This window comes from Manacus vitellinus, unplaced genomic scaffold (genome assembly GCF_001715985.3).
Source record: "Manacus vitellinus isolate BGI_N305 unplaced genomic scaffold, ASM171598v3 scaffold_16_pilon, whole genome shotgun sequence".
In the NCBI taxonomy this organism is placed as follows: Eukaryota; Metazoa; Chordata; class Aves; order Passeriformes; family Pipridae; genus Manacus; species Manacus vitellinus.
The window spans coordinates 11,096,923-11,116,383 of NW_021939189.1; the positions used below are offsets into that span (position 1 = coordinate 11,096,923).

Sequence of the window (19,461 nt, forward strand, 5' to 3'; positions counted from 1 at the left end):
TTTGGCTTGTGAAATGGTGAGAACACAGCAAATTCTGTGATTCTGTGACCATGGAGAGAGACACTGTGTGCTTGAGGGCAACTGATGGCAGGCAGTGAGAAGTCTCCTGGTGCTCCCTGTAAAAACAAGGTACAGGTCTTAGTATTGAGTGCCCTGCAGCTTCCTCATTCACAGTTACCTTGTCAGACTTTTTGATGTGCTACAAATAAACTGTCTTCTTCAATCAGATGACCTCACATATTTATGGGTTTTATTATAGAAGATGATTTAAAGTAGAGCTTCTGTGTGCCATACGCTATTTAAAATTTCTATTCATGGTATGTTTTTTTAACTAATGTTGTTTTTTTCTTTTCTTTTTTTTCCTTTTTTTTATTATTTTAAAGATCTGGATGAGTGCTCCAATGGAACCCACATGTGCAGCCCACATGCTGACTGCAAGAATACAATGGGCTCTTACCGCTGCCTCTGTAAAGAAGGTTATACTGGGGATGGCTTCACTTGTACAGGTGAGCTTTCCTAGGAAAGCATCAGATGACCTCCAGTGGTCCCTTGCAGCCTAAGTTAGTCTGTGATCCAATACACAAAAATAGCTTTTAAACATTTGAAGTTATGCGCTAATATGTCATTGTCCATTGTCTTCTCCTTCACCTAGGTTGCCATAACTTGAAAGAAATACTGTATAGTAAACCTAGTCTAAATCAATCACTTTTTTTCACTTGATAAAATGCAATTTTTCATTGAGCTTTCCTTGTTAGTTGACGTGAGTGGCAAAATTATTAAAACAATGCTTGATCGTATAATTTGGCTAGTTAGTAAACCAGTCCATTGGCCCCTCACCTTAATACTTCAATAATAGGGCATATGCATTAAAATTGCTTCATAAAATTGCCTAAAAATATCTGTTCTTTCCAAAAGTGAGTGTGTGCTGTCTGTCTTCTTTACTGCATCATCCTGAGAGATGGTGTCAGGATGCAGTGCTGGCGTGTAGAATGAGGGAAGTAGCTGCTTCAGAAACCTCATTTTATAAACTGTAAATGTAATTATTAGACTTTGCTAGAGAGATGTTTCCCACCCACACTTCAGTCTTCTGCTTTGAAGAGCAGATTAGCTCATGTATGCTTAGTCATGAGGAGCTGTTGCCCTCGGGCTGTCAGTGCTGCTCTGTGCAGGGTGACGCTGTTTGGAGCAGAGCCATGGGCGGGCAGCTGCTGGGCCAGGTTTTCAGCTGGTGCAGATCAGCAGCACTCTATCAACTACAGCAGGTTTTTATGGCACCTGAGAATCTGGCTCATCAGGTTTAAGGCTGAATTAGAATCAGTCCAAATTATAAGTGAACCCTGGGATTCTGTTTAGTTCTTTCCATATAATTTAATCTTGAATCTGACTCAGCTTCCTCAGTTGCCTTCCTAACCCGGTGCTCTTTGTTCATTTTCCACGTGATGATTTCCAGGAGTCCATAAACTACATCCTTCAGCCGAGTGCTTACCGAGTTTCTGCCTTCAGTAGAACTTGAATTTTTTTTTTAAATTTGGGTACTTTATTGTTCCTGGATTCAAAAGGTGGCTGGGACTCCAACTACAGCACACAAGTGTTCTGTAGGCCCTCTGCCAGAGGGTGCAGCATTCACCCTGTAGGTACTACTTTTGATTTGCCAGCCATGGACTTTCCAAAGCTCACAGTGCCAGCCAGGCTCTGCTACAATAAGCAGGTGTTTTTGTGATGTGTAACATTTCAGCTAAAGAGTAAGGGCCACGAGCTGTCTGAAGGGGAGCGTGGTCCAATATCAAGGCTGTTTTTCTCATCAACTGTTAACCTGCAGTTTAATTTTGATCAAGTTCCTTTCATGCCACTTTCTGTCAGTGTTTTGTATGTTTGACATGGACAACTGCCTATTACCATATGTTTACTCATTGCACAGTAAACCTCTTTTTTTTTCAATTACTGCCTCTAGGCTCTGCTGTAATAGAAACAATAACTATAATAAATTTCACGTGCTCATTCTGAGTCTAAATTTGACCCTGTGTACTGCCTCCAATTGTTATTAACTGTAGCTACTTTAGGAGTCTGTGCCTCTCTCTGATTTTCCTTTTGATTAGAAGCTGTATTTTCAGCATGTTGGAAATACACTGAGCTGTTACATGTAGTAACCTCTGCTCATAACTAGATTGCAGTTTCCTCTGCAAGTGTTCAGAGGTAATAGAATAGTTGAAATGTTTGGAACACTGCAGCTTCAGCTCACATATGTTGGTGAGAAAACCATATTACTGTAAACTTGCTATTTCTCTTCCTTTTACAGACCTTGATGAATGCTCAGAAAACTTGAATCTCTGTGAAAATGGGCAGTGCCTCAATGCCCCTGGAGGGTATCGCTGTGAATGTGATATGGGATTTTTGCCAAGTGTAGATGGGAAAGCATGTGAAGGTAATTCTCTGTAAGCTTTAAACAGTGCTCAACAAATTCTGTCTTAATAGTGTTTTATGTTTCAAAAATTTTACAATTGGTTGCAATTGTGATTGAGGTGAGAACAGCATCAAAATTGTCAGTAGTAGTTGCTTTTTTGCAGTTTATACATTTATTATGGATCTCTAAGTGGTCATCTACCTGTTGTACCTGCCTTTTCATTGACCATTTATGTCCAGTTCCGCATCTTATTCATAACAATTTAACAGAAAAAGTTGTCACTTTGCATTGGTATGTATGAAACTGAAAAACAGTGATTTGGTAGCCAATACAGTGAACATGCTTTGAGGGCTTCTGTGAGGTGCAAAATCAGAGTGTGAAGCTTTGCAAAAAGTTTTTATGACCACAACAAAAAAATAAATTCCCATGACTGTTCAGTTTTGAGGGTGAGCTGTCAGTTAACTGTTTACAACTCGTTCATAAGAGCTTTACATATATGAAGATTCAAAACAATCAAATAATAAACATGTTGCCAACATGATTAAGGTCATATATTTGATTTCAGCTTTTGAAATCCTCATTTGATATAGCACTAATCAGTTAAGTCAGTCAAGAAGACTCAGCCATATCATCTGACATAGTAATAACTCTTAGTAACTGGTATTTGATGGAGTTCATAAGTACATCACTATAAATAGAATTTTCCCCCTTGAAAAGTGTTCTGTGTATTTTTTTAGCAATTGACCAAGAGAAATAATTTATGAGAGTGAATTTTTCTTTAAACTAAACCAATATTAGATTTCATAACGTTTCATGAAACAATTTACTTTCAGACCTTTTAGCTAAGTTTAAATAGCTTACGTAGAGCCCAGCTCCTGTTGCTAAAACAGACTTGCCTTGATGTTTCAGATGTGTATGCTAAATGCAGTATTTTAAGGTCCTTTGTAAATACACACTTTTTTGTTGTATCAAATTGGTCATTCTTTGTGCAGTGCATGTGGCATTCAGTAAATACTGAATCAGACTCATATGATTTGGACAAAAAGCACAAAAGTGAGCTCTGCTTGCCAAACTTCAGATCTGTCAAATATAGAAACCTGAGGATGAACATGAAATTCACCTTTGGACACAAGCTTTTCCCTTGCTGGTGTCCAGCTTTCTGCAGATGATTGCTGACTTAGAATAAACTTCATTTTTTTAAAGCATATCTTCTTCTATGTTTAATATTGCTACTTTTCAGATTAGCCCACTAACAAGCTAGGATTGTTTCTGGCGTGGCTTCCAGAGATACTGGAAGGAGCCTTTTTCCCCCAGAAAAGGTTATGGAGTAGGTTCCTTAGTCCTCCAGCATGTTACTTTTTCTTGTCTTATACTGTGTGCAGAAGCTGTTGGCTTCCAGATCCATGTTGCTGAACCTTTTTACAGTTCTCTGTCTATGTCTTAAGAAGATAAGGAAACCTCATATTTTTCCCCTCCTGTTCCTTTATCAGATATTGATGAGTGCTCCCTTCCTAACATCTGTGTCTACGGTACCTGTCATAACCTTCCGGGACTTTTCCGGTGCGAGTGTGAAGTGGGCTATGAGTTGGACAGAAGTGGTGGAAACTGCACAGGTAAAACTTTGGAACAACGTGCTTTTTAATTTTCTGTTAGTGTCACGGTCAGCTCCTTAGGAAATTCTTTTAGAAAGCTATACAGATCAAACTGGATATAGGAAAGTACGGAGTTGCCTACTGTATAACACGCTTCTCTTTCCTGTTCTTTGTCAACCTCTGATATCCCCCTAAGAAAGGGAAAGCAGATCAGAGAGAACCCCTCTGGCAGAGATGTGTTGTGCCTTGTACAGTACTTCACAGCACTGAGTGGTCAGCTCTGACCTTGTCTTGTATTTTTCTGTTAAGTATTTTTTTAGTACTTTATGTGAATTCATAAAGCGAATGTGAAAACATAAGTTCATAGATTGATTTTTCAGGAAAAACACTTTTTCCCTCCCTATAAAATGATGGATGCATCTCAGACTACTGTTCTTCTAAAAGGTGCCTTTATTTTTTTAGAGCTTTCTGGAGATCAGTATCTCATGACTAATGGATTGTGATGGTCAGCATATGGTACCTGATATATCCATGACTTGCACTGTTCTTGAATATTTGCTTACCACATGCTGTATTTTCTTGCAGATGTTAATGAATGTGCAGATCCTACGACCTGCATTAGTGGCACATGTATCAATACTGCTGGGAGCTACACCTGTGAGTGCCCTCCTGATTTTGAGCTGAATCCCACCCGAGTTGGATGTGTTGGTAAGGGACCACTTGTTATGTTATTTACAGGGGAAGTTCCACAGAGGGACTGCAAGCCCAGCTGCATAAGAATAATCCCAGGTCATGGAAAAGGGCCTCAATTCCCATCCCACTGCCCCTGGCTTAGAAGCTGTAGTAGGGCAGCAGGAGCATGTCCAGAGTTGATGCAGCAATGCCAGCAGTGCCCAGCTGCCAGAACCAACCCTTTGGGGCCTGTTAGAGCTGTCCACAATTTACAACAGGCGTAGACAATTTTAAATTTCAACAAACTTAAGCCCTCATCCAGCTGGCCCCAAGGTGGCAGGCAAATGAAGTTGTGGCATAAAGCCACCCATGCTCTTGGAGTATTGAGTGCAGCTTGGCTGGGTGCAGCTTCATGACCAATGGAAATACTCTTGTATTAGGCTCCAACTGCTTAGTCATGCTCTCATATTTTTTTGGTTTTGTTTGTTCAAGAGAGTGGAGGGATGCTTCTCAAATTCAAATGTATTTGAAATTTCTGACACTTAGTAGATGCTTTCATGCTTGTTAACCTCAAGGAGAGGAGAAAGCAATGAGTTTCTGGAACGGGAAGGATGTACAAATGTGGGGTAAAATGTGAATGAAAATGAGAAAAGGCCTGGCAGAATTACCCTTAGTCATGATAAGTAAATTCCCTACTTTGTGAGAAGTCCAACGAAGCCAAGGAATGGGGCACCATGAACCTATGCAAGTGGGAAATGCTGGGCCTCCCTGGGCAACACAACTTACTTGCTTTGGCTGTCCTGCAAGAACTGAGAGCCATCTGTAGGTACCCCTCATCTTAAGATGATGTGTTGTGTTTTGCTCTCATGGAATGTGTTTGTCATTATGTACATTGTGAATAGATACCCGATCTGGCAACTGTTACCTGGACATTAAAACTCGTGGAGATAACGGTGGCACCTTCTGCAGCAACGAGATTGGAGTGGGTGTTTCCAAGGCCTCCTGTTGCTGCTCCCTGGGCAAGGCTTGGGGAGTTCCCTGTGAGCATTGCCCAGCTGTGAACACAAGTAAGTCTGCATTTCCTGGGTTGAACACAGCAGTGTCTTAGCTGGATTTTTTTCTAATTTAGCCAGGTAACTCAAATAGTGGTGTAATCATTTATTGTGTACATACAGGGGACAGGAGTTAACCAAAAACTTTACTAACTAGTCTTTCAAAAAGATTACTTAGTCAGAATATTATTATCACTTCTGAGCAAGTTTAGTGTTACACAAAAACCTACATTATGAAATAGAATAGCAGTTGATGTTACAGAGTAAAACCTAATAATATCTATGTCTGATTACTTTGTAACTTTACATTTAAACAATCTGTAATAATAAGATCCATTTTCAAAAATAGTTGTGCTGAAAATGTTTCTACCACTGTATGCTCATAAGTCTGTTTTGGTTTCAGCTGAATATAAGGTTCTTTGCCCTGGAGGGGAAGGATTCCGACCAAACCCTATTACAGTTATATTAGAAGGTAATGTTTACATTTTCCTATATTTACATGTCTAAAATTATGAAACTCTTTAGTGAGGGTTGTTTTTCATGGAAAAGCATTAATGAAATGTTTATGGATTTGTTTGGACAGATATTGATGAATGTCAAGAGCTGCCTGGACTTTGCCAAGGAGGAAAATGTATTAATACATTTGGTAGCTTCCAGTGTCAGTGTCCATCAGGGTACTATTTGAATGAAGAGACTCGAGTGTGTGATGGTATGTAGCCTTCACTTACCTAGTCTTCTGTTTTATTCTTTGAAAATGATGACAGATCAATGTGCAGAGAATTAATCTGTCCTTGAAAAGGAGCATAACCAGACTAAGCAGTGTAAAGCTTAAGGGTGGGAAAACTGGAAAAAGTTCAAGTCTTGCACTGAGAGAGTGAAAATTCCATCTTGACCAAGTATTACTGACACATTTTCATCCTCAGAAGCACAACAACAAAGCTTCTGTGGCCACTCACTCACTGCCTTTGTGTTCTCTCCTAGATGTGAATGAATGTGATACACCTGGCATTTGTGGACCTGGAACATGTTACAATACTGTTGGGAATTACACCTGCATCTGTCCTCCTGATTACATGCAAGTCAATGGAGGAAACAACTGCATGGGTATGTGTTGGGGGTTCTTTAAAGCTTTATCTCACTGCTTTGGGCCAGGTAGATCATCTTCCCTAAGAGTTGCCTACTTCATTGGCCTGGGGTCTTCTTCATTTTCACAGATATGAGAAGAAGTCTGTGTTACAGAAATTACTATCCTGACAATCAAACCTGTGATGGTGAGCTGCTCTTCAATATGACCAAGAAAATGTGCTGCTGTTCCTACAACATTGGACGTGCATGGAATAAGCCTTGTGAACAGTGTCCTATCCCGAGCACAGGTACATTTTTGTATTGCAGAACTATTGGAAAGCCTTGGTAACATCATAATTACTATTAGTGAGTGTGATGTTGTTAGCGATGCTATGTCTTTTTCTACTCTTGTGTGTCTAAAGTGAAGGGATTAGTTAATTTTTTGCCTGGGGGTGATCAGCCCTAGTCACAATGAAGGCATATGTGGAGTGGTTTGTGTTTGTGCTGCTGGGCTGTGCCACCTTTGTGCCAGTTTCACTGTATTGGAGAGTTCCTGCTCTGTATTGGTTAATCTGTCTCTGCAAGTGCTTGATGATCCAGTGTTGAGCCACTGACCAAGATCTTATTGATATTGCTCCAGCAAATGCTGTACTGTGCCTCGACTGCTGATTGCCACAAGGGGCCTTTGTGGTAGCCATGAGTTTACAGAGATAGCTTGGTCTCCTCTGAGAATGATCTGTACTAAGCAGCTAAATGTAAGATGTGGGAGTTTCTGTGCTAACTGTAAGGGCATTCAAGACTCCTCCACACTGGATAAGGCTGCAGAGTTGACTGTGGTTTGAGGTGGTTTGCTTCAAGAGCAACTTCCTAGACACTTATTTGATTAACTTCCAACTTATAGTTCAGGTTTTTAAAAGTCAGATCTGGACTTGTGTGCAAACACTGTAAGGCACAGAGATAGGAATACACAACGAAAACCCAGCATTTGATCCGAATCCCTCTACATTTTTTATTTGCTAATTTCAATGGCCTTTGAATGAGAACCCAAATGCAAACACTGCACCTAACATGGTGAGTTTGGGAAAGGGGCTGCCTACCTCTTTGTGCCCTGCAGGTGCTGAAAGAGTAGAATTTTCTTGGGCAAAGAATATAATGAATTTTTGACTGTTGATTAATTCCAAATGCTTTAATCACTGCTTTGTGTTCCTGTTGCAGATGAATTCTCCACACTCTGTGGAAGTCAGAGGCCTGGCTTCTTCATTGACATTTATACAGGATTACCAGTTGGTGAGTTGTAACTTATGTTTTGAACGAAACTCCATGCTGCCTCTGCCCAGGAAAGAGGGGAGGTTTGTTTTCCCAGTTATTTTTTTCAAGGGAGGAATGACAACTAAACAGTGTAATGGAGTTCAAGCCTCTGTTAAGTCCGAGCCTGCAAACTTTCTGCCTGGCTACTCCTCGCTGGCAGCAGGGACAGTTGCTGCTTCTAATCAAGGCAACAGACAACTCCAAAGAAACTGTAACCAGGCCTGAGCAGGGCACAGATACTGAGAATAAGAGGTCTGGGAGTAAGGCCAACCAGCATTTGGTCTGAGAGGAATTGGGAGTCTTTCCTTCAAACTAAAGCAAGATTTAATCTGACATTTCACACCAGTCCCCCTGTGTATTGGTTTGACACAAAAATCCTTTTTTCTGCTCGGCTGGAATATTTCTCACATATGTTATTGTGTGTTACATTTGAATCGCAAGTAACAAATTGCAAAACAAAAAGAGGGAGAGAATGAGGAATTCTAGGACAAGGAATTGAGTAAATCCCTAATGGGACTCCCTTTTGTTTTTATTCACACTAAAATGCAAATAAGAAGCAGATAATGTGCCCTGTAACAAACAGAGGCAGCATATAGGCAGTGATCAGATGCATTAGCATTAAGCTGTTGCTGCAATGCAGAGTTCAGCTAGTTAGATGGAAATATTTCTAGTAAAATGGGGAATGTAATTTTTAAAGAAGTTTCAAAAATGTACAGTATTTATTATTTACGAGGTCATTTCTTGGAAGCAAAATACCCACTCCTAGGTATTAGCATTATCCCAAATTTTTGCTGAGTCTGCTCAAGCTAATTAGGCCATTCATCAGGATCAGCAGGGAGCCCTTGGATGGTGCTGACATTCACAGGTAAAAGCTGCATCTGCAGTGCTGCCATGTGTGCAGGAGGTTTGCAGTCTGCTCTGTCTGCCCTGCCACAACTGTGCCACAGTGCTCTGTGTACCCTGTAATATTTGCTTACAATCCTTACATGATGTTGCTCTTCTCTTTGGGTTAAAGTTCTAGATAGTTGCTCCAGGTGGTTGTTTCAGAGACAGAAGTAGTTCTATTTTTACTCATCCATTATATCAGAGGGCTCAGAATTTCAGGATCTAATGTAGGAAATGAGGGGTTGGATCCAGCAACAACATTAAAAAAAACCCAAACCAAACCACAACAACATTATCTGTTGGAAACTCCTGTTAGCTGGTAATTTCCCCCTGTATTCTGTGTCTGTGCACCTCAGTGCATGTGGCAGTGTTTACTAAAGACAGAGGCTTTGGAGGAGTCTCTGAACTCTGTCATCTTGTCAGAATATTAAGATGTGTAAGGGCCCAATAGGCAAGACATATAATTGCAATAGCAGCTGGGGTTTTTTTCTGCCAAAATCAGTTACTTAACCTGGGTGTATACAGAGCATTGGCAAGCCCCAGCTGCCTGGGTTAATCAATCTGATTAATAACGTGTTGGCAGCACTTCAGATGTTACCTGGCATTGGCACTTTCAAATTGTTACATAAACCCATGGAAGTCTTTTCAGATTAACAAGGGTAAAACAGTGCAAAACTAGTTCTGACAAGTGTTTGCATTCAGTCTTGCTCTCCTGTATTAAACCAAAGACAGTTACATTCTCCCTGTTTGGCTCTTCCCAATAACTCCACTGCAACACTCGGGAAGATGAGGAGGTTCATCAGGGCTGTGGGTGGGAGACACGAGGAAGGACATATGATACCTTCTGCATTCCTATGTGGCAGGATATACCTTTAGTATAGTGAAGAGTCAGAACCTGAAGAAGCAGAAAATACCTACATTTCCACAGTTTGGAATGACTCACTGTCTTGCAACTGGGAAAATTCTGATGCTCTCATCATACATTTAATAATTATCTTAAGGATAAATGCCTAAGGACATGTTCTGTAGCGGAAGATTCCATGAAGTGCTCTTTACAAGTATTTAAAACCAATTATTCTTGCAGATATTGATGAATGCAGAGAGATTCCTGGAGTGTGTGAAAATGGGATCTGTATAAACATGGTCGGCAGTTTCCGGTGCGAGTGTCCCGTGGGATTCTTCTACAACGACAAGCTGCTGGTCTGCGAAGGTAAAGTGCTGTTCCTCTGCAGAGAAATGGTGTTTCACCAGCTGGCAATTCACACACCCCCACATCTGAGACACTTGCAAGTCATCCGTAATGAGGGGAAAATAGCATTATCAGTGTAATAAGTTTGTGTTAATTCAGGCATTTTGAATTCTATTGCATAGAAAATACCAGATTTTCCATCAGACATCTAAGGCCTTGAAGGCACATGAGTCAGCAGTCATGGGAAGAAACATTGTTTTTCACGTTTGACAGTAAAGCCAAGAAAAAAATAGTAGTCTTGAGTCAGATCATGAGTATAATTTTTTTAATTCCAAAATATTTTTTTCTAGTGCAACAAAGATTTTTTTAAAAAATATAAGCACATGATAATTTTTTTCCAGTTTAAACATTTCCTAACATTGTATTAGTCAGTTTGGTGGAGAAACTGAAAATAGCAGCAGGAATTGCTGTCATTCTCTGGTATGGGTTGTGACTGCTGGCAACACGAGTGCTGCAAGCAAGGCATCGAGAGCTTTGAGTGAAAGCATCTTCTGTGTGCTGCTTCTAATTAAAATCCAGATACACTTCTGGGGAGATAAACTTCTCTTTTTGCAGCAGCTTAAGTAAGGAAAATCCATCAAAATGTTTTTGCCTAAAATTTTGTGCTGCTGTTTATGTCGAAAGCTTCTAATATCCAGCAGGGATCTTGATGCTCTGTTGTGCTCAAGGGAGATCCCCACAGTCTCCAGTGGAGACTGTGCATACACAGCAGCTTACTTATTCTGATCTCAGTCTTAAGACTGAAATTCACCCATGTGACATGTTGCAACAAGCCTTTCATGGGCCCTCCAACACCACAGAAAGCTATTACATAAATTCTCAAAATAGGACTGAATTTTTACAAATGATAATTTGGGATAATTTCAGGGAGATACCTAAATGTGCCATAAATATCAACTTTCATCTATATATTTATTTTTTTTCAGAATTAGAAAGGAATTCCTGTATTTGGGTACAGTAATATTCTTTATACTAAGAAAATAGAGGTTTTGACGTCTTCCCGTAAATATGAAATTCTGTTTTTGCACTGACAGATATTGATGAATGCCAGAATGGACCAGTTTGTCAGCAAAATGCAGAGTGTGTCAACACAGCTGGCAGCTACCGCTGTGACTGCAAACCTGGCTACAGGTTCACCTCAACGGGTCGCTGCATGGGTGAGTTCCCCTGGCTCGGTCGGGTGAGGGTCTGCAGAAATGAGTGGGTTTGAAAAGTCTAAAAAGAGCATACCTCCTTCTCAGAAAGATGCTCTACCAGGAGGTGATTAGAGCTCCAAGAACCCTTCTCTTAAAGCGTTTTGGGGCATCCTGTAAACATTCTGGTAATTCTGGGCACATCCCCCAGATGCATAAATGGGAGTTAAAAACCTAAGTAGATGTTTGTCTTTCACTTTATCTTACCGACCACAAGCATTTTTCTTTAGCCCATGTTATGTTTAGGGAGGGAAGACCAATTGATGCACTATCTTTTGGCTATTTTCTGATTTTCATTATAATTTGCTATATGTGTTTTAGCAATTTATTTTCCACTTGTATTTTTACAAATAACTCACTGCTTGCTCGGGTCTCTGCTGATAAGGTAGACTTATCTGCTGGCCTGAACGCAATAACTAACTTAAAAAGCTTATTGTTAAGCTCCCCAACTTTGATATGGATTTAAACAGGTCACTGAACATTATTTTTACTCACTGAATGGGACTGCAGTTTTCTAATCTATTTGCTTTTTCTTATAATATCATAGTCCAGTGAGGCATTCATGTTATCTTGCTTACCTGAAGATTTTAAACACTGCTGTGAGCCAAGCTGCTGTAAATATTATATGCTATATACATTTCTGAACAAAATAAGAATTACAACAAAAACTGGTAACCTTTTCCTTCAGTTTTTGCTTCTGAGTACTTGACTTTTAGGAAGTGCACTTTTCCCTGCAGTGCAGTTTTTCATTGTTTCATGTGACTCTTGAGGGAAAAGGGTGTAGGGGAAATCAGAACTCTACTATGAGAACTAAAGCTTTGCTTTGTTAAGCTATGCAGTGGCACATGTAAATATTCAATATGTTCCTAATGCAATTGTTGTTGTTATGGGTTCGTTACAGCAGTACAGGAAGAGCCAGGGGAGGTTCTGATATGGGTTACAATGCTAAAGATGAATTGGCACAAACAGTAATACTTCCCTGTATTTTGCTCTTATTTTATATTTGGTCAAAATAAAGTTACACAATTAGAGTTGAAATAGAAGTGGCTGATAATGTATGTGATCCAGCAAAGGAAGGAAATTCCCAACCACTCTGCTGGGAGCAGAGAGTGCTAAGCACCTTGCAAGATTGGATCAGTTCTGCTACTGGATGGAAAATGTTTATGTGCTATTGAGTCAAACCTGATGTATCACAGCCACTAGTACTATGAGTGCATTTATCTTACCTTCCAAATAGCATTCTTCTCATGCTATCTATTGTGGTAAGATAAATAATTTCTCATATAAATTAATTTTTGTCACTTAGGACATTTCTGCCTTCCCATTTTTTAAGAATGTACAATGTTCTCTGTTAAATCCAAAAGAAGTGACTTTTCCCTTGGACTTTAACTCACGATTCATTTGCCCAAAGAGTACCAAAGAGTCAGTTTTTCTTTTCTCTTTGCTCCCCTGACCTGTGAAGATTAGGAGTTCCTAAGATGTTATCCAGCGTTGGTTCCCTGAGTATCTGTTTTAGACTCTAATTAGCAGTGGTATCATTAATAACGTTGGGAGAGCTTGGTCATCAGCGAACACCCATCCAGAGCTACTCATGGCCCCATGTGCTGTACAGAAATCCTGGGGATGGGAGCTATCAGGATTGTCCTGTGCCAAGCAGAGAGCAGAGAAGAGGCAGTAGAGGCAGGAAAACAAGGCTTAGTACATGAAGTTCTTTGCAATTAGGAACAACTTGACTCTTACTTTTGCCACCACCTGGGGATGGTTTGGTAAGAAACTGCATCTGCTTGGCTTAGATTGCATATAAAAGAAAATTACTGAACACTAGAGTCTAATCAATTGTAATACAGGCTTATGGCAGCACCTCAGTTCTCATAGTTTGGAGCTGCAGCAGACAAAACACAAGGAATTGAATCAAAACAGCTCTTGTTGGTGTTGAGGTCTGCAGAAACACCTCATTGGATTCGTGCTTCTGATTTGTCAAGGAGAATCTGTGCTGGAGAGCAAACATTTTGTTTGTTAACATTTTGTTTCATTTACTGTTGATAGAATCCTGGATTCTGCCTGAAAGCATTTGTAAGTAGAGTAGGAGGAAGCAGTCAGCTGTTGAACAAATATAACGGGTGCCCTGCTATTGCAAGGCAGCAATCACAGGCTGTCAGGAGAGCTTTCCCCTCTCTGCAGAATTATGTAAAACAGTTTCTGACTCCATATAGCTGTAACTCTTCTTGCTGTTTGAGCTCTCTCCAGTTCACATGATCATCACATTGCATGAATGCTGTAACACACATGTGTATGTGTACGTGGTTTATCTCTGCATGATGAGTAGGTAAATTTACAGAGCCTTTTACCTCTCTGTAAGCTTAATGAGGAAAGGGGGGATTCATCTCCCTTTCTGTTCTGTATTATTTCCTTTAGTTAATGAAGCAATCTGTGCTACAATCAAATGTAGCTAAAAGCAAGTAGCTGCTTTTGTGAGAAGACTACACACTGTGGTTCATGTGCATCTTTCATTTTTGCTGCAACCAACGTATAGTCCTCAGACTCAGACCCTTTACAATTTTGTGTCATTAATTTTACTTTTCAAAGCCATGGCAATATGCTTTCCCTCCAGCAAGGATTTGTGTTTGGTAAATGTAATTTTTATGCTAAATTTTTTTCAGCTCCACAAATATTGGGAAAGATAATTTACATGCAAGTAACCCCTTTTCTGAGATTTACTTAGTAATGGTTTTCTCATTAATAAACTAAAAATACTATTTTAAATTGGACAGTGCTCTGGATACTCTCTTGGTTGCTGCTAATGTGTCTTACCAGCCTTGCAGTTTAGGGGCCTTAACTTCCAGTGCATCTCTTTGTTTTCAGATCGGAATGAATGCCAAGAAATTCCCAATATCTGCAGCCACGGGCAGTGTATTGACACTGTTGGAAGTTTCTACTGCATTTGTCACAATGGATTCAAGACCAATGATGACAGAACAATGTGTATAGGCAAGTATATCAAATTAAGCTGTACTTAGGTTTCTGTTAAGATAATTACTAAGCCTGTCCTCTCTGTAATAAGGAGTTACACTACAATAACTGAGATTGTGAGCCATTTACTGCCAGGCAAAGGTGCAAAACCACCCTAACTGGCCACTGGAGGTGTTAAGAAGCTGATAATGAATGAAAAATATCTCATTAAAGTAGAATTAACCTTTGAAATTGCATATCCTGTCAGTGAACTGCTAATGCTTTCATTTTTGAGGAGAATATTTCATTCTTAGAATTTTCTAGAGCATCTTGTCTCATTTATTGCTTTAGGCAAGGAATTTAATAGATTAATATTGTAATGTTGTACAGACTACTTGTTCATAGAGTAGATGAAGGGTAAATTTCTTGCCAGAAAAATGCCCTTCTTAGAAAGAGTCATCTTCATAAAGAAGGAAATTTTGTGGTTAACCCTGTCACAGCTGTTAGTCATCTGTTCTGAGACAGCTGAGATTTCAAAATGCTTATGATTAAAGTTAGCTTAGACTTCATTTGGGAAGGGTGATATAGGAACCACATTAAGGTAAATGATTGTTCACCCTTGATTATTTTTGTGTAAACCCATGTAAAAATCTTCCTTTTGGGAGGTACAACAATCTTTTTCCCTTCTATTCACCCTGTTGACAGTGGATTATTTCTCTTTCCTGCCCAATAGCTACAGACTTTCCCCATCAGTGATTAAAATTCTTGCTGCTTGTTTTCCTCTTTTGTAGATATTAATGAGTGTGAGAGAGACGCCTGTGGCAACGGGACCTGCAGAAACACCATTGGCTCCTTCAACTGCCGCTGCAATTTGGGGTTCATCCTCTCCCACAACAATGACTGCATAGGTGAGGAGTGCTGAGACCAGGCACATGTTCCTAAGACTTTCTGCTCCTAATAAAAGTACCATAAGTACCATCTTCTCTCTTGCACGATCTGCATGATTAAAGACAAAACCCAATTTCTTCAGTCTCAGAAGACCTCTTTGATTATGCTCTCCTCACTTTTCTAGAGCCACTCAAATGTTGGTGTGTGATATTGGGCCATATGGTTTTCTACTCCTGCTTTGGCAATTTTGTGACACAGACCAGTAGTGGTAGTGGTATTTTCCCCTCACTTGATTTGAAACAGGGGATTCTCTGTGTTATCAGTTCCTCTGTCAATATAGTGAAAACTGAAATATCACCTACCCAATTTCATTTGTTACTGGTGTTTCTTACATATCTTTCAATGTTGTTATTTTTTTAGATGTGGACGAGTGTGCAAGTGGAAATGGAATGCTCTGCAGGAATGGTCAGTGTGTGAACACCATTGGGTCCTTCCAGTGTCTCTGCAATGATGGCTATGAGGTGGCTCTGGATGGAAGGACTTGTGTTGGTGAGTGCTTTCTTTTAGGGTAAAAAAACGTGCAGCAAAGCTTGAGGAGATATGCTTAGTAAAACAGTAGGTCAGAGAGAACTGTCACACTGTCATCATTGTATCGAGCAGAGGAAAAGAATGACAAGAGGATGAGAAGAGGACTTCTCTCCTGCTCCTAGGAAATTCCACCTTCAGTTTGATGGAATCAAAGTTAAAGCAGCCTCAGCCAGAGATTTGAGATAACAGCAATTATCTCAAATAAATTATCTTTCTTTTCTTTCAGATGTCAACGAGTGTGCACTGGATCCTGGAAAATGTGCTCCAGGCACATGTCAGAACTTGGATGGCTCTTTCAGATGTATCTGTCCTCCTGGATACATCCTGCAGAATGACAAATGTGAAGGTGTGTACAGAACAATCCCTCTTCTGTCCCTTTCCTAGCTGCTCACAGTTGTTACCAATTTCCTCTGCATCTAAACATGAGCAATGTTTAGTCTTTTGTGGCAGTGTACAGTTCTAAACTGTAGCCACTAGTAAGTCCCTCACTTCCCATAAGAAGTATCACCAACATTTGTTTGAACCAGAATTACCTGATCTGAACCCAAGAAAAATGTAATTCCAGGCTATTTGCTTGATGGTACATTGCTAAAGTTTGCCCACTGTATGAAGATTTGAAAACTACCCCGAGATTTTGCACCTGGATTTCTAATTCCTCTTTCTGTCTCTTTTTGTTTGGCCTTTTTGTTTGTCAAGTCTGATAGGTGTCAGTGACGATGTAAGGTTGCATTTCATGTGGTACAGCTGCCAGTGTAAATATTTTTATTTCTCATCTCTTTAATTACTTTTCTTCCAGACATTGATGAGTGTGTGGAACAGCCAGAAATTTGTGCCCTGGGCACATGCAGCAACACTCCAGGCAGTTTCAAATGCCTGTGTCCGGAAGGCTTTGTATTGTCTTCCACAGGAAGGCGATGCCAAGGTAGGTTCATTCCTATTTTCTGGCATTTCAAAATTTGTGTGCTGCTTCAGAAAAGCCTTATTAGTGGGCTGTTTCTAATATAGCAAGGAGACTCTGGACTCGAACAGTGTTTTTCATAGGGAAAACATGATAATTCTGTAGCTGGGGCCAGGTTCTGTCTTGCCCTAACATCTGTTTGTCATTAAACAGAACATTGCAATAAAAGGGGTGAAGATAATGTTCAATGCACCAGGTTAAGTGAGGAAATTATGTTGCCCTGCAGTCCTTTCTTGCACCCTTGGAAGAAACGTTGAGGATACTTGGCCTCTGTATAGACAGTAACATGACACAGAAATAGAGCATGAACACAGGCAGGAGCCTAAGGGCAGAATTTCTGTTTACTGGGCTGTCCTTAGCACTTACCATATTCACCATAGCACTTGTTATGTGCTATTCCTCTCCACAAATGTGTGGGTGGAAAAAATTTGGAAACAATGTTGTGAGGACAATAAGCACCCATCTGCTTAGAAAAGTCTGAAGTGTCTTTTGGCTTCCAGATTACTGCACACACTGTTCAGAGCCTAAACATGGGCACTAAGACAGACCAGATGCTAAAAGCTGAGCATCTAGTAAAGAAAAGCCACAGGTTAGTTTATTTTGTGTATAAAGAACAAGCACAACAGATTAGGGAGTGAGTTACTTTAAAGGCTTTGAAAATTATTAAATAGATACAGCATTAAATGTCCTATACACAGTGTGCACAGTGGGAACCACTGATGAGTAAGACCTTTATAAGGACCTCTGTAGTTTTGCTTGGCACAGAACAGTGATGCTTGTTGACACCATAGCGAGTTCTTCACTTCACAGTGGGCTAAATGAAATTGTGGTTTTGGTAAAAATGAAACCAACCTGCAGTAAACATTCATCCAAGTCTCCAAACCACCATGCAGTTTGGCACAGTTACTTCACTGAACTTCAAGAAAGCAGCATGGATATTTTAGCTGTGCTTATGTAGCTTGCATAAATGAAGTTTCTTCAGTGTGAGGGTGTCATTTTCTTCAGGTAAGGAGAAAAAAATCACAAAAACTCCAAAATCATAAAAAAGAATGTAACCTAGTCTAACACAGACCACTGTTTCACATATAATGTCAGAGGAAAATGCACACTTGTGTGTGAACTTCAGGTGGGCTTCTCTCCATCCCCTGAAGCAGACTGGTTCTTTTCAAGTATCTCAGGCCAAACAAAGTTTTGTTTCAAACTTCCCATTACCTCGGACTTTAGTAAAACCTGGACATTGCCCACCACTGATGCTGCACCAGAAAACTGGATGAGCAGCTGCTTCCATAACTGCCCTGTTGCTGTCCCCCTGCCAGTGCAGGCAGCTGCCAGCTCTCTGCCTGCTGAATGCTTGTGGTCTGTGATCTCAGCTCAGCTCCAGGATCCTGGTTACCCAGCTTCAGGGCGCACAATACAGTGCTACTGAGACAGTTTGCTTTGTTTGTACCTCCAGGAGGAATGAGGAAGGGAAGCACCATTGCAAATTGCCTCTCATTTTAACACTACACATTATTGTCATTGCAAGTTAATTAAAATGTCTTGATTCAAGTGATTCTTACTAATAATAGAATATAAATAAATTGAGGCAATATTCATTTTTTACAAAGAGGAATGAGGATAAGAGGAGAGTACAGCTCTTCCATTTCTGCTGGACAAAAGATAAAAACCCTTCCTTTTCCATGACTAAGTAGGACACTCTACCCCATAGCTTTCCTTTACTGAGGTAGGAAGCTTCCCTCCTTCTTCAGGTCTTCCACAGTCAGAGACAATAATGATCCCTGTTTATAGACTTAGATGGAAGTTGGGTGTTTTGGTGGGGGTTTTTCAGGTAATTTTGCAATTAACACTTCTAAGTGAAAATTGTGCCAAATCACCCTAACTGCTCATAACAAGTTTTTTTCTCTGTGCAGATCTGAGAGTAAGTTACTGCTTTACCAAGTTTGAAGATGGAAAATGTTCTGTGCCGAAGTCCCGAAACCACTCCAAACAAGAGTGTTGCTGTGCCTTAAAGGGGCAGGGATGGGGAGATCCCTGTGAGCTCTGCCCAGAGGAAGCAGATGGTGAGTTATTGACCATACTGTCATAAAAGCTCTCAGAACTGAAAAGAGATTGGGATGCTTATAAGAAGGACTTTTGAAAAATAATTCCCCAGAGGTGTTTAACCTTAACAATTATTCTTGCTCTCTGTAAAGTAGATGCCATTGCAGTCTCAAAAACATGTTCCTTGGATAGTCAGTTCTCGAGTATGTTCCTTGTTTGCTTGTAGATTTGTTACTGTGTTGGGGTGCTGTCACATGTGGAAAGCTGAAAGCAGTGAGTAGGCCCTTGGTAGGCTGTGAGTGGCAATACCTGCAAGACACAAATGGAATTCATCTAATTGTAAATAGGTACAGAAAGAGGTTCTACAAACATGAAATCTAATTAAAAAAAAAATCAATGCAAACAGTTAAATTAGATCCACGTCTGAATTTTGTTATTAAAAAATGTAAATGTGCAAACTTATCAATGTGAATGACTTGCAAAAATAGCAGAGAATGACAAAACGCAGGCCTTGAGGAAGGAAAACCTCCCTGGACTGTTGCTAAAGAAAGAGTTTACTTTGTTAGTATCCTTTATAAGACTGAGTAAGTCGGCATCAAGCAAGTCAACAGGCCTCTGTAC

General features: G+C 40.1%; 1 protein-coding gene across 1 annotated transcript in view; it reads left to right on the forward strand.

Annotated features, from left to right (window-relative positions):
• FBN1 (fibrillin 1) overlaps positions 1 to 19,461 on the forward strand; it is a 133,517-nt gene that overhangs the window by 97,093 nt on the left and 16,963 nt on the right. The window contains exons 33-50 of the mRNA XM_025894832.2: positions 384 to 506; positions 2,297 to 2,422; positions 3,892 to 4,014; positions 4,579 to 4,701; positions 5,568 to 5,732; positions 6,121 to 6,189; positions 6,301 to 6,426; positions 6,699 to 6,821; positions 6,932 to 7,090; positions 7,998 to 8,069; positions 10,060 to 10,185; positions 11,259 to 11,381; positions 14,280 to 14,405; positions 15,158 to 15,274; positions 15,675 to 15,803; positions 16,069 to 16,188; positions 16,639 to 16,764; positions 18,711 to 18,860. Of these exons, the coding sequence (XP_025750617.2) occupies positions 384 to 506; positions 2,297 to 2,422; positions 3,892 to 4,014; positions 4,579 to 4,701; positions 5,568 to 5,732; positions 6,121 to 6,189; positions 6,301 to 6,426; positions 6,699 to 6,821; positions 6,932 to 7,090; positions 7,998 to 8,069; positions 10,060 to 10,185; positions 11,259 to 11,381; positions 14,280 to 14,405; positions 15,158 to 15,274; positions 15,675 to 15,803; positions 16,069 to 16,188; positions 16,639 to 16,764; positions 18,711 to 18,860 (2,226 nt within the window). The remainder of the gene's footprint in view (positions 1 to 383; positions 507 to 2,296; positions 2,423 to 3,891; positions 4,015 to 4,578; positions 4,702 to 5,567; positions 5,733 to 6,120; positions 6,190 to 6,300; positions 6,427 to 6,698; positions 6,822 to 6,931; positions 7,091 to 7,997; positions 8,070 to 10,059; positions 10,186 to 11,258; positions 11,382 to 14,279; positions 14,406 to 15,157; positions 15,275 to 15,674; positions 15,804 to 16,068; positions 16,189 to 16,638; positions 16,765 to 18,710; positions 18,861 to 19,461) is intronic.